The 13302-nt window shown below is 41.6% G+C and overlaps 1 protein-coding gene across 1 annotated transcript; it reads left to right on the top strand.

Moving 5' to 3' along the window:
- The first annotated feature begins 2244 nt into the window (after positions 1-2244).
- Positions 2245-11603, top strand: LOC146686841 (uncharacterized). The gene is made up of 2 exons (XM_085440270.1): positions 2245-2538; positions 9709-11603. The coding sequence occupies exons 1-2, from the start codon at positions 2367-2369 to the stop codon at positions 10533-10535; spliced, it is 999 nt and encodes a 332-aa protein (XP_085296396.1). The 5' UTR covers positions 2245-2366; the 3' UTR covers positions 10536-11603.
- Positions 11604-13302: the final 1699 nt, after the last annotated feature.

The following is a 13302-nucleotide window of genomic DNA, read 5'->3' as shown; positions in this document are numbered from 1 at the left end:
ATGTGATGAGTTCAAAGAGAATAAATGGAACAAGCATGAGATGGTCTTCCTGGTTGGACTTTTAGCTTCATGTGAGAGATTTTACCTTAAAGAGATAAACCTCTGTTACTCTGTTTATTTTGCTTCTGCTGCATTTCTGCATGTCCTCATCCACTAAATATAAAATAGTGTAAATGAGCAGCTTTTGATGTTTGACAGTTTTTATTATGTCTGAACGTTCCTGCAGTTGGTTTGTGGTTGATGTGGATTTGCTGCTCATGTGAATCCTCCCACAGTGTTTCATTAGCAGCTGTAACCACAGTGACTCTGATAAAACAGGAATTAGCAGAATCCATCTGATATGAAGCTGTGCTTTGAATACCACTTCCCTCCTCTTTGAAGAGTAGTCAGATATCTGTGTTCAGGTTTTTGTACAGCCTCTTCTACACTTTGTATCACTGTGTTTGTAGAGCACAGTAGTAGAGAGCTGTGTCTGCCAGGGTTAGGGCTGCTATGGTCAGATTAGTTGATGTAGGTGATGTTTGGGTTTTATAACGTTTATCAGGAATATATTGACGATCACTCCGAGATCTTGCTCCTTTCCAGATTATAAACTGAGGAGCTTGAAGGTCAGAATCATGTCTGTACCAGTGAAGGTAAACTATGTCATCACTCGTCTCATAGCTACATGTGAGTTTGACAGATTCTCCTTCTGTTTTAGTGACTTCAGGTTGTTGAGGAGTGATTGAGTCTCCAGCTGTTAGTCCTGGAAAAAGAAAGAAGAAAAGTAGTGAAATGCAGTCTGTATATCTGCTTAATGCAGCAGCTTCAACTAAACTTTAATCCCTGTTCTTAAACTCACCTATAATGTGAGATAGAAGCAAAAAGAGGTGCAGCAACATGTCTTTGGAGTTATTAAAGCCAGACAGACAGCACATGAACAATGTTCTTCCACTGCAGCACAATGACCAACAAATAATGTCATTGGATGAGCTCAACTTCAGTGGGCGGGGCCAGTTTAATAGCTCAGCCAATCAAATAGTTTTGTGCTTCCACAGCAGCTCTGTCTCTGTCTCTGATCTTTACTGCTTCATTTCTCTGTTGTCTTTGTCATCAGTCCAATGACACAAGAATCAGAGGTTTAACAGTGTGTGGCTCCCTCTAGTGGATGTTGTGGAGTATTCTGTTGTCTTTGCTCCAAAGGTTTTTGTACAGAGTTTTGCTGTTTCCTGTCACTGTGGGCCGCAGAGCACAGTAGTACACAGCAGAGTCAGACAGCTGAAGCTTCTGGATCTTCAGAGGAACTGATCTGATGCTGGAATCCAGTGTGGAGGAAAATCTCTCCTTGAACTCCTCTGCTATGTTTCCTTGATCCCCACTAAAACGGCTCAGGATGAATTTGGGGCTGTTGTTTCCATCCTGTTTGTACCAGAAGAGATAATTAGTTGTTCCACTGCTGTTATAGAGACAGTCAAGTGTCACTGTGCCTCCTGCAGCAGCAGTCTCTTCTCCTCTTGCTTGCAGCACGTTGTCTTTTTGTGCTCTGCATTCTGTAAAACACCAACAAACAGTATCAGTGTGCTGTTAAAGAATCACGTCAATGTTGATATCAAAGAAACAGAGTTGTGTTCATACCGAGGCACATAGCAGCCAGCAGCACTGAGATGAACAGAGGCGTCATATCTGCAGTGTAGAGTAACTGTGAGCTACAGCAAGTATAAAGAAGCTGTGATCTCTCTGTTTAGTCTTCATCAACACTAAGTTGGTGGATTAGAAGGAGGAGCCTGATCACAGTGACAGGACTCATTCACAGCCCTGTGTTATTCCCCCTGCTGACAGCTTCACACTCAGCACGTCTTTCTGCTGCTCTGCTTTGCTTGGAGATCTTGCAGCAGGAAGTCTATAAAGTGAAATCTATCCGTTGGTAGTTTGATCTACCTCTCCTTCAATGCACATGTTGAAGAGTCCCTGGATAAGACTGATGTTCACAGCTGTTCTTTCTGTCAGCTCCAACCTGTCTGATTGTTCTCCTCTGAGCTCTCTCATCACCAAACTAATGCTCACCGGTTTTAGTTTCACACAATGCAACAATGCTTATGGCAAAAGGATAATTTGTTTTTGATGGATCTGTTTTCTCTTCGCACTGTAGCCTTGCTGCTTAGAATCTGTTCATTTACTGCAACGGTGAGTTTAAAAATGTACACATAGGAACTAAAGGCAACACGTGTGCTCTGCCGGAAGCTCACCACGTGACACCAGGCGGAAGAAAACAAAGGAAAGGCGCTAATACCGTTAGCTTTCCACGTGTATGTGCCTGAGCACAGGGACTGTTGTGTTGTTGTGTGAGCTGAGTGTGTGAGCTGAGTGTGTGAGCCGCGGCAGCAACGATGCCTTCAGTTCAGTATCTGAGAGAGTTCATCAACGAGCGACTAACTGCTGCTGCTGAACAAATATTCTTGGAGTTTGAAAAAACGATCGTCCAGTACGAGGAAGAGATCGACCGTCAGCGCAGACTGCTGGATATCACCTGGAAACCCCAAATCAAGCTGCACAGGACAGGTGAGTGTCCCTCTGAGGGAGGATCCTGATCACAGCTCTGCGGGACGTTTCTGATTGTGAGGACTTTTTGGAGATGTGAGCTAACAAAGAGCAAACAGAGGACAGGACTGCGCTGCGCTGCATTCAAACAGCAGGCGCTGAAATCAGCCTGGATTTCTCTCTTGATTATTTAGTGAAACAAAGTTAGGATCAGGAGATTTGTGAGTCTGGTTCAGAGGGGGGCCCATGTGCCGAAAAGCCCCCGGAAGAGTCAGGGTTGGACTCGGTCCAGGGCCGTTTCCTCCCCGCTCAGTCCCTCTCTTCCTGTTTGAAATCAGGCCGGATTTAAGCATTTTATTCAACCCGATTTATATAGCACCAACTCAAAATAGCCGCCTCAAGCCACTTTATATTGTAAAGTATGGGTCCTGCAGTAATACAAGGAAACCCCAGCAATCATATGACGCAATTTGAGTAAGCGCTTTGGTGACAGTGGGACGGAAAACCAACCTTTTAACAGGAAGAGACCTCCAGCAGAACCAGGCTCAGGGAGGGGCGGCCATGTGGGAGTGAGGGGAGGAAAACAGGACAAAGACAGCTGTGGAAGAGAGCCAGAGATTAATAATTAGTAGTTGTTGTAATAATAATCATAATGATGATAATAACGACCAATGATTGAGAAAGCTAGAGATGATGATGATGATGATGATGAAGTAAAACAGTGTTTAATTGGAAAGTGTTGGAAACATAATATGAGCTGCAATAATAAAATGTGTTTGGTGATTTATCTGCAGGCTGTTTCTCTTTTAACATCTTTAGAATTTTCTTCAGTTTACTATTTCGTCCCCATTTTTCTATTCAGCACCACAAAACTGTCAGGTGGTTCAGGCCATAAAATAAATAACGTCCCTTTGATTGTCTACAATCAAAACCCCCTCTTGACCTTTCTGGGGGAAAGGTCAAGAGGGGGTCTGTTGGGATTTAAATATATTGTCCGACTTATTGTCTGCTTATATTGTTTTATGTATGCCAGACCCACACGAGAACTATGTTAAGGGTGACAGGTTGCCCTGGCAACAGACTTTAGAAAGAGGAAGTGCAAAGCTGCACCAGAACTTGTACCATATAAGGAGTTTGTATCGAAACTGGGTCTGACGTGCTGCAAAAATATATAGCGAGACAGGCCGCTGATGCCCCAGACTTGAGCTGGCGTTTCTGTGCTAAGTCTGCATTTTCCGGAAAATGCAAAATTAAAGATCATCTTTTGAGTTAGACCACTTTGAGCGTGTCTTTCTTGGCCGTTGAAGAATACAAAGAACTGAATTTAATAATGGACAGTTATAAACATTTTTCTCTAATTATACAAAACAACGGTTTTAACAAAGGTTTTCGAACCAAAGGATATTTTGCAAACCCAGTCCTCAGTTGGACTTTTTTTATTTTATTTTACATTTTTAAATATAGCAAAAATAAAATTAATCAGTACACACAATCAGACTGAGCAGCTGCTCAACACACACATTTATTTAAAGGCACGGAGGGTGTGTGAGCCTCTGAAGGTTCCACGTGGTACTTACTTAGAATAAAAATAAGTACTTCTGTCAGCAGCGTGTCTGTGCGGAGGAGGAGGTTCTCCCTGAGCAGCAGCTCTGGAACCAGGAGAGGAGCTCCAGTGTGGAGCAGGAGGAACCAGAAGCTCCACAGATTAAAGAGGAAGAGGAGGAACTGTGCAGCAGTCAGGAGGGAGAGCAGCTGGGACTGAAGGAGGAGACAGATACCTTTATGGAGTTTGAGTGCAGCACCAACGATGAACACACAGGTATCGCCCAGCATGCAGCAGCAGTGTGTGATTCTCTGCTGGTTTGAATGAACTCCGCATGAACAGATCAGAACAGCATGATCAGAGCGAGCAGATATCCCTGATATGGTCGTCTAAAGTGCACAGCAGCCCCACCTGCGCTTCAGACCTGCTGTTTTCAAAAGGTGGCCAATCACAGTGAAGTTGGATTAAAGGATAAAGGAGCTAAAACATCATGTTTCAGCATGAGCTGAGGGGCTGCAGCAGGTCCAGTGTGACGGCCTCCTCGCTCACTGTGAAACATTCAGAATGCTGGACGAGCGCTTTTGCCAGTGTCATTAAAACAAAGCTCACTTTATAACTATAAATACATATATATTATTTATTAAAGTGTAGAATATAAATGTTTTACATACTTAGGGCGGCTCGATTATGGCAAAAATGATAATCACGATTATTTTCACTGAAATTGAGATCTCGATTATTTGACGATATTTATTTAACCCTTTAAGACCTACCATAGAACCAAGTCCGCCAGAGCTTATATTATATTTTTACATGTTATAGAGCCATTTGTGAGCATTTCAAGTTGCTATACATCAATACAACTGTTATAGCCCATATTTTAATAATATGTATGCATTAAGTCCATAGTAACTACATTAATGGCAAAAAAGTGCAATAAACTACAAAAAAATTGAAAATTGTTTTTGTTTTTTTTACATATATTTCTACTTGGAGAAATTTAAGAGGCTTATCCCTCAAAACTTTAAATACAAAAAAGTTGCAAAAAATAGTTTACAGCAACAGCAAATTTATTTTGAGTGTCTTCATAGTTTTATTTTGGAGATACACCAATTTTTATATACTGCAGGAAAAACAAAAAACAATCCTATGATGCAAATTTGCAAAGAAAACAGCAGGTGCATCAAAATAAACTATTTCCAGCTGTGCAATTTGAGTTCTAAGCATCCCAGAAACTATTCAGAAAAGTCAAACATGACTTATAAAAACACCAGTATAGTCTTTTAAGGCCTACAAGTAAAAAACTACATTTTCCGCGAAAATGACATCACTTCCGGTTTCGGACGGGAAATGACGGACATGTGATAGTTCGCGTTGACGTCTTTTTCAATGTGGGAAGTGTTACGAACAGCTGATCAGATCGGCAAAGCGTGTTTCTGGAATATTATGTTTTTGTTCCTGCAAGCGCTTTTTATGCAATTTTTGCAAAGCTTTATGTGGAAGGAAACCGTGACTTGGGACAAGCTGATGGCATAAGATGTAAGTGCAACTCCTCTGGTTTCATATGCAAACAAAATTATTGCGCTAGCTTACACGGTCCAGTTCTACAGGGATTTAAAGGGTTAACAATAACAATGTGTTGAATAATGACTTTAAAAAATAATATAAAATAGTGCAAATACTGATAACAGTGCAAATGTTTGCAATATAAAAAAATTAATGAAAAATGTAAACATCTATGTTTAGTGAACTTTGCAGTGTTGCTCTGTGGTGCAGCTACGACACCGTAGCAACGTTTACACACTGTGTCTACTTGATCCACGTCTGACTCCGTGAACCCATAATGTTTCCACACCACTGAAGTTTTTTGTTTTTTTTTTTACCTCTCTTTTCAACCAACGGCAGTCACTCTCCTCTCCAAGTAACTTCTGCTTAGCTTTCCGAGCTTCCCTCGGGTCCTCTTAATTGTTGTGATGCGTGTTCGAAATGCAGAGAGGTGCGCTTGATTTGCCACACGGAGCAGCGCGAGAGTAAAGCTTGAGGGAGGGGCTAATAATCGGCTCAGTCATTTTTAAAGATCGTTGAAAGCCCAGATCGTAATCGTGATTAAAATTCGATTAATTGAGCAGCCCTATACATACTCAGTTTTCTTTTATCGAGCTCAGTCCAGACCACACAGCCGTCATGTTGCCACCAACATCGATGACTTTCATGTGATTTCTTTGATTCTAAAGTGTTTGTAGCATTGAAGTGTGTGTCAGTGTGAGCTGTACACACGAGTCAGTGATGTGGTTTCTCTGACTTCGTTCTGATGTTTGATGTGACTCAGCGTCTTCAGTTCACTCTGTTTGTAGCAGACTGACAGCAGGTCTCAGGTCTCCAGGCTGGTTTCCAGTTAAAGTTAACATTCGATTTCTGTAACACAGTTGTGTCATGGACCCAGCTTGACTCACACCCCTGAACTCACTGCACCACCCTCCTCTGCAGCCACAGACCACACCCAGTGTTACAGTGAGTTACACAGCTGATGGAGCTGGGCTGACAGCACCTGTCACCTCCATCATAAACAGTGGGTGCATTTGTTCTGGGGAGCAAAGACAGACTCAGCACAGCCCGTCAGTTTTTAATTTGCTTCATAACAAGCAAAAATGACCTTTGAACTAAACGCTGTGTCGTCTGTCAGAGCTCCACTTCAGTCATGTGTTACATTTACTGCACGGAGAATCTCTCTCTTACACTGTGATAGTTCCATCTGAGGCATGAAGCACAGACGTGTAGCCCACATTAGCACCGTGAACTGTGACGACACAAAGACAGAGCACCGACTGACTGACTGTCGTTTCACTGTTACGCCGATGAATCTCAAATCTACTTTCCTTTTTTTAAAAAATCTACAGACTCTTTAAAAATTGCTGGACTGCCTTGATGACATGAAATCATACTGGGAGTGCAGAATTATTAGGCAAGTTGTATTTTTGAGGAATAATTTTATTATTGAACAACAACCATGTTCTCAATGAACCCAAAAAACTCATTAATATCAAAGCTGAATATTTTTGGAAGTAGTTTTTAGTTTGTTTGTAGTTTTAGCTATTTTAGGGGGATATCTGTGTGTGCAGGTGACTATTACTGTGCATAATTATTAGGCAACTTAACAAAAAACAAATATATACCCATTTCAATTATTTATTTTTACCAGTGACACCAATATAACATCTCCACATTCACAAATATACATTTCTGACATTCAAAAACAAAACAAAAACAAATCAGTGACCAATATAGCCACCTTTCTTTGCAAGGACACTCAAAAGCCTGCCATCCATGGATCCTGTCAGTGTTTTGATCTGTTCACCATCAACATTGCGTGCAGCAGCAACCACAGCCTCCCAGACACTGTTCAGAGAGGTGTACTGTTTTCCCTCCTTGTAAATCTCACATTTGATGATGGACCACAGGTTCTCAATGGGGTTCAGATCAGGTGAACAAGGAGGCCATGTCATTAGTTTTTCTTCTTTTATACCCTTTCTTGCCAGCCACGCTGTGGAGTACTTGGACGCGTGTGATGGCGCATTGTCCTGCATGAAAATCATGTTTTTCTTGAAGGATGCAGACTTCTTCCTGTACCACTGCTTGAAGAAGGTGTCTTCCAGAAACTGGCAGTAGGACTGGGAGTTGAGCTTGACTCCATCCTCAACCCGAAAAGGCCCCACAAGCTCATCTTTGATGATACCAGCCCAAACCAGTACTCCACCTCCACCTTGCTGGCGTCTGAGTGGGACTGGAGCTCTCTGCCCTTTACCAATCCAGCCACGGGCCCATCCATCTGGCCCATCAAGACTCACTCTCATTTCATCAGTCCATAAAACCTTAGAAAAACCAGTCTTGAGATATTTCTTGGCCCAGTCTTGACGTTTCAGCTTGTGTGTCTTGTTCAGTGGTGGTCGTCTTTCAGCCTTTCTTACCTTGGCCATGTCTCTGAGTATTGCACACCTTGTGCTTTTGGGCACTCCAGTGATGTTGCAGCTCTGAAATATGGCCAAACTGGTGGCAAGTGGCATCTGCAGCTGCACGCTTGACTTTTCTCAGTCCATGGGCAGTTATTTTGCGCCTTGGTTTTTCCACACGCTTCTTGCGACCCTGTTGACTATTTTGAATGAAACGCTTGATTGTTCGATGATCACGCTTCAGAAGCTTTGCAATTTTGAGACTGCTGCATCCCTCTGCAAGATATCTCACTATTTTTGACTTTTCTGAGCCTGTCAAGTCCTTCTTTTGACCCATTTTGCCAAAGGAAAGGACGTTACCTAATAATTATGCACACCTGATATAGGGTGTTGATGTCATTAGACCACACCCCTTCTCATTACAGAGATGCACATCACCTAATATGCTTAATTGGTAGTAGGCTTTCGAGCCTATACAGCTTGGAGTAAGACAACATGCATGAAGAGGATGATGTGGACAAAATACTCATTTGCCTAATAATTCTGCACTCCCTGTAGTTGGCATTACATATTTTGAATGTAAACGGTCAAAATACTGAGATCGTACTATTTAGACCTTCTGACCCTCGTTCTTCTCTTAAGGTTGACCTTGGCGCTCTGGAAAAGTCCAGAACTCTCTTTGATGGCAGTTTTTCATTTGACAAACAAATAAATTCTGTTGTAAGAGCCAGCTCCTTCCAGCTCAGGGCCTTTGGAAAAATTATGAACATTATGTCATCAGCTGACTTTGAGAAAGTGATCCACGCATTCATCCAGGCTTGACGGCTGCAACAGTCTTTATTCTGGTATCAGCTCTGCTGTCTCATCTGCAGCTAGTTCAGGATGCTGCAGCTCGACTCCTCACAGGCACTCGTAAACACGACTGTTACGTCAAATTGTTGAATGTTGTCATTGTGTTTCTTAAATTTGTCTAAGTTCAAACTATAAGATCAAAGACATTCCTCTCCAGCCACTCTGTGCTGGGGGAGGTTTTATTGCAGATACATTCTATCTGAAAGATCTGTTTCTTGTCTGTAAGTTACTGTAACTAATAACAGGAGCTACATGGAGATGCACTTTATCCTCTTTGCTGGTTGATGTAAACAGCCCACAATAAAGCAGGCTGGTTTACATTAGTGTCCACAGATTTGTTTTTGTTTCAGCCATTGTTTCACCTTGGAATTAAAAAACGCTGATCTGTTGACATTTAGGATTAGGAAAACAAGAATTGACCAAATAATGTTTGGTGTTTTGGTAGTTAGCAGTGTCCAGGAGCTGCTCTTCTTTTTGTGACTCCTGTGCTGCTATGAAAATCATTCTGCTCACTAAGTCTGGGACAAGGCCATTGATACATGTAAAACTCAGTTTAAAAAAAAAAAAGAGCGAAAGGAATCACTGGCTCAACAGTGCTTGGACTTTTTGTCAGGCTGGCTACGGTGCTAAAGAGAAACCGTTCATTTTATTCTCAGGTAAATAATACTATGTTCCAGCTTCATGGAGTGCTTTTTTTAAAGAGGGGAAACATTTTTTTTCCAACATCAGCTTGTAGTTTAATGTTGGTTTACCCTTATTGCTGTTCTTTAGTTGATTTGACAGCAAATTTGCTTCTGTTTTTCTGGTATCATATCAGTTTCTTTGTGTTGTCTCCTTTTGTCCCTCCAGATGTCCCACAGCAACATGTTCTTAAGAAGGAGAAGGTACCGACTAAGCAGCAGGTCTGTAATCAGGAGAACAACTCCAGTCTGGAACAGGGGGAATCAGAATCTCCGCAGGTTAAGGAGGAACCGGAGGGAGAGCAGCTTGTACTGAAGGAGGAGACGGATACCTTTATGGTGACCACTACTTGTGACAAAAGTGACCAAAACGAAACAGATGGGCAGCGGCTCCTGTTTCTTAGCTCTGCTGTAGCTGAGAACCAAGATCAGAGACGAAGTGAGAAACTCGATTCAGAATCAATTCGATTTACGAACAAAAGTCCCAAGAATGAAAAAGACTCGACAGCATCAGGGAGTAGGTGTAACTCTGATAAAAGTAAAAAGTATTTAAAATGTGATGTTTGTGGAAAGGTATTCCGATATAATTGTGAAATGACAAGACATTATAGAATCCACACAGGCGAGAAACCGTTTTCATGCACTATTTGTGGTAAGGGTTTTGTATGTACTGGCTCTTTGGGGAAGCACAGAAGAGCTCACACAGGTGAGAAGCCTTATCCTTGTACAACATGTGGGAAAATGTTTGCTTATAACAGTGATTTACTGAAGCACCTGAAGACGCACACTGGTGAGAAACCATATCATTGTAAAACATGTGGGAAATCGTTCAGCCGTGACTCTATGTTGACAGAGCACATAAGAACACACACAGGCGAGAAACCGTATGGATGTAAAACATGTGGGAAAATGTTTAACTCTAGAACTCATTTGTTGCGCCACATGAAAACTCACGCTAAGCGGCGCACTATCGATACAAGATTATTGGCTCAGTGAGCTGCTTTGAGCTAAAAGTCAGAGGTTTGTGTCACAAAACTTGCTTTTTAAAATCTGGCTTTAATTATCCTGTTCAGGAATGAATAATTGAAAGAGCTATGAATATAAATATTAATTTAAAGGTCATGGTAACTTAGACTGAACACATAACTTGTTAAAGAGCAGGTAAAGTTGAGAGGTTTAACTGGAATGTGCATGTATTCATTTAGTATGCAGAAAACATACAAGTGTTGTTATACTTGATTCTAATCTGCTGCTAAATCTTTTGCACTAATTTAATTTTAGCTATTAGAAGATGGATCACAAAAACAATACAATGAATTTAGTTTGGAACAAAGTAAAGCAAATATTTTCTTAGGCTTTGGAACTATAAGCTTTAACGTTTAAATGGGTCCAGTTTAAAGTATCAGAGCTCTAGTGAGAGCCACGCGCACACTCTTTTGTCATACTTTCAGCAAGTGTTTTATTGGTATATTTTTTTTATGTTCTCTATAAATTTTTAATCATTTTATTGTCATCTGATAATGGCAGCGTTTATTCTGACTGGGATTTTAGTTTTGTTAATTGCAACCCCCCCTGGCTTCTGCTCCGCGGCTGCTGAGTGAGCCCTCATCTGGGACTCTCCTCAGCTCTTTCTGGGACAGTGGCGCGGCTGCCCCTCTGTTGGTCTTCCTTGGTCTCTTGTGTTCTGGGGGCCTCTGGATGTCTGGAGTTTTGATCTCCTCCATACCTGCTTCATGCCCTGGAGGACGGGGCTGTGGCCCCCCCACACCCTCTAGCAGATCATTACATGAAGGAACCTTTTAAAAAAACAAGCGCGTCCATGCTCACAGGTGTACACACGGGTGATCACACCCACAAACTACACCCTTTTTGGCTCCTACCTCAAAGCACACTGTGTTCTGTTGATCTTATGTGCTGCACAATAATGTTTAACATTTAGTATTTACTGTCATATTCCCATATATCATTGTGATGTTGTTTATTCTATTACTCTTGTTCTCTTCTGCTTGCTTTCTTTTTTCTTTCTCAGCAGGTGATCCAGGTGATTGATATATGCATTTTTTTCTCTGCTCGTTCTGTTGGTTTTTGGTTTTTGCCCTTCACCCCCGTCCCTCTTCTCAGCTGTTTCTCTTTCCCTCTTTCTTTCTCCCCTTCTTTCCCCCAGTCAAGTCTGTCCCATATTCAGTAAGTGAAAATAAAATAAACAATAAAAGGTGAATCAAATGGACCATTACGGCAAGGCTGGGATGGTCAGTTTGGTAAAGTAAATCCGTTGGGCATCTTTCTTTGCCTTTAGACAACAATTCTGATGCAAAAGAGCCAAACGGGACAGGCCAAAAAAAAAAAAAGTTTTGTTAATTTAGTTTATATAAAGCAAGTCTGGTCGTGTTAATCTCCATTGATAGTATATGCTTTCTTTTTCTGAGGAGGGGGGGTGCTCTGTTCCGGCAAACTGAAATCTAGGAGCTGTTTCTATGTTTTTCCATCTACAGCTTAAACATGATGCTGTCCACTGTGGTGATGATGTGGCTGCCAGACTATCAGAGTCAACCAGTTACACTTTCACCTGTGGTCAATATAATCACTATTTAGAACAACATCCATGTCTTTGGACTGTGGGAGGAAGCTGGAGTACCCAGACAGAACATGCAGACTCCACACAGGGAGGCCTGAGCCAACCAGGACCTTCTTACTGTGAGGGGATGGTGCTAGCCACTGCACCACCGTGCTGCTAGTTTCTTTTTGAATATATAAAAGATGTTTGTTTTTGTTTTAATTGAGATGGCCTTTATATTGATATTTGTTTTCTTTATTTAGCTCATTTAGTGCATTTACATGAATTTACTGGTATTTTTAAGTTGCTTAAGAATCTAGACTTTCTGTGAGAACCCCAGGTTTGGTAGGCAGGTATAAGTGTACAATTTTCATTTGTTGTTCTGCAAGTATTAAATAAAGCATTAAACCTGTATTTATACTCTCCTGTACTATTCTTCACTTGTAAAGTTCTGTACATAAAATAAGTTAAAAACAATAGAATAACAGAAAACAGCAAAAGTAAATAAATAAAACACATAATACATAAAAATTAAAACAGCCCTATACTAAAAAAAACAAGACAAAACTGCGTAGAAACAACTAAAATAAAACAAAAAAATAAAAACCAACATCTCACGTGGTGTCAAAGGCCAGGGTAAAGAGGTGGGTTTTCTGGAGTGACTTAAAAACAGGTAGGGAAGTGGCCTGTCTAATCTCTAAAGGGAGTCGTTCCACAGTTTGGGAGCTGATACAACAAAAGCACGATCTCCTCTAAGTTTACACCCAGTCCTGGGTACATTCAGGAGGAGCTGATCAGCTTACCTGAGAGAGCCGGTAGGTGTATAAGGCTGTAGCAGCTCAGAGAGATAAGATGGGGCTAGGCCATGCAGAGCTTTAAAAGCAAATAGAGGAAGTTTAAAATGAATCCTAAAAGAAATGGGCAGCCAGTGAAGTGAAGCTAAAATAGGGGAAATGTACTCAAACTTTTGAGCGCCCGTTAAAATAGTAAATGGCCTGCATTTACTATCTATAAAGCACTTTACACTACATTCAGTCATCCACCCATTCACACACACATTCACACACTGGTGATGGAGCTACATTGTAGCCACAGCCACCCTGGGGCGCACTGACAGAGGCGAGGCTGCCGGACACTGGCGCCACCGGGCCCTCTGACCACCACCAGTAGGCAACGGGTGAAGTGTCTTGCACAAGGACCAATGACCGA

Source organism: Copadichromis virginalis, linkage group LG18 (genome assembly GCF_057382275.1).
Source record: "Copadichromis virginalis isolate Kocher_CV1m ecotype Utaka linkage group LG18, C_Virginalis_male_GT1.1, whole genome shotgun sequence".
Taxonomy (NCBI): domain Eukaryota; kingdom Metazoa; phylum Chordata; class Actinopteri; order Cichliformes; family Cichlidae; genus Copadichromis; species Copadichromis virginalis.
This window is presented reverse-complemented; position numbering and strand designations above follow the sequence as displayed.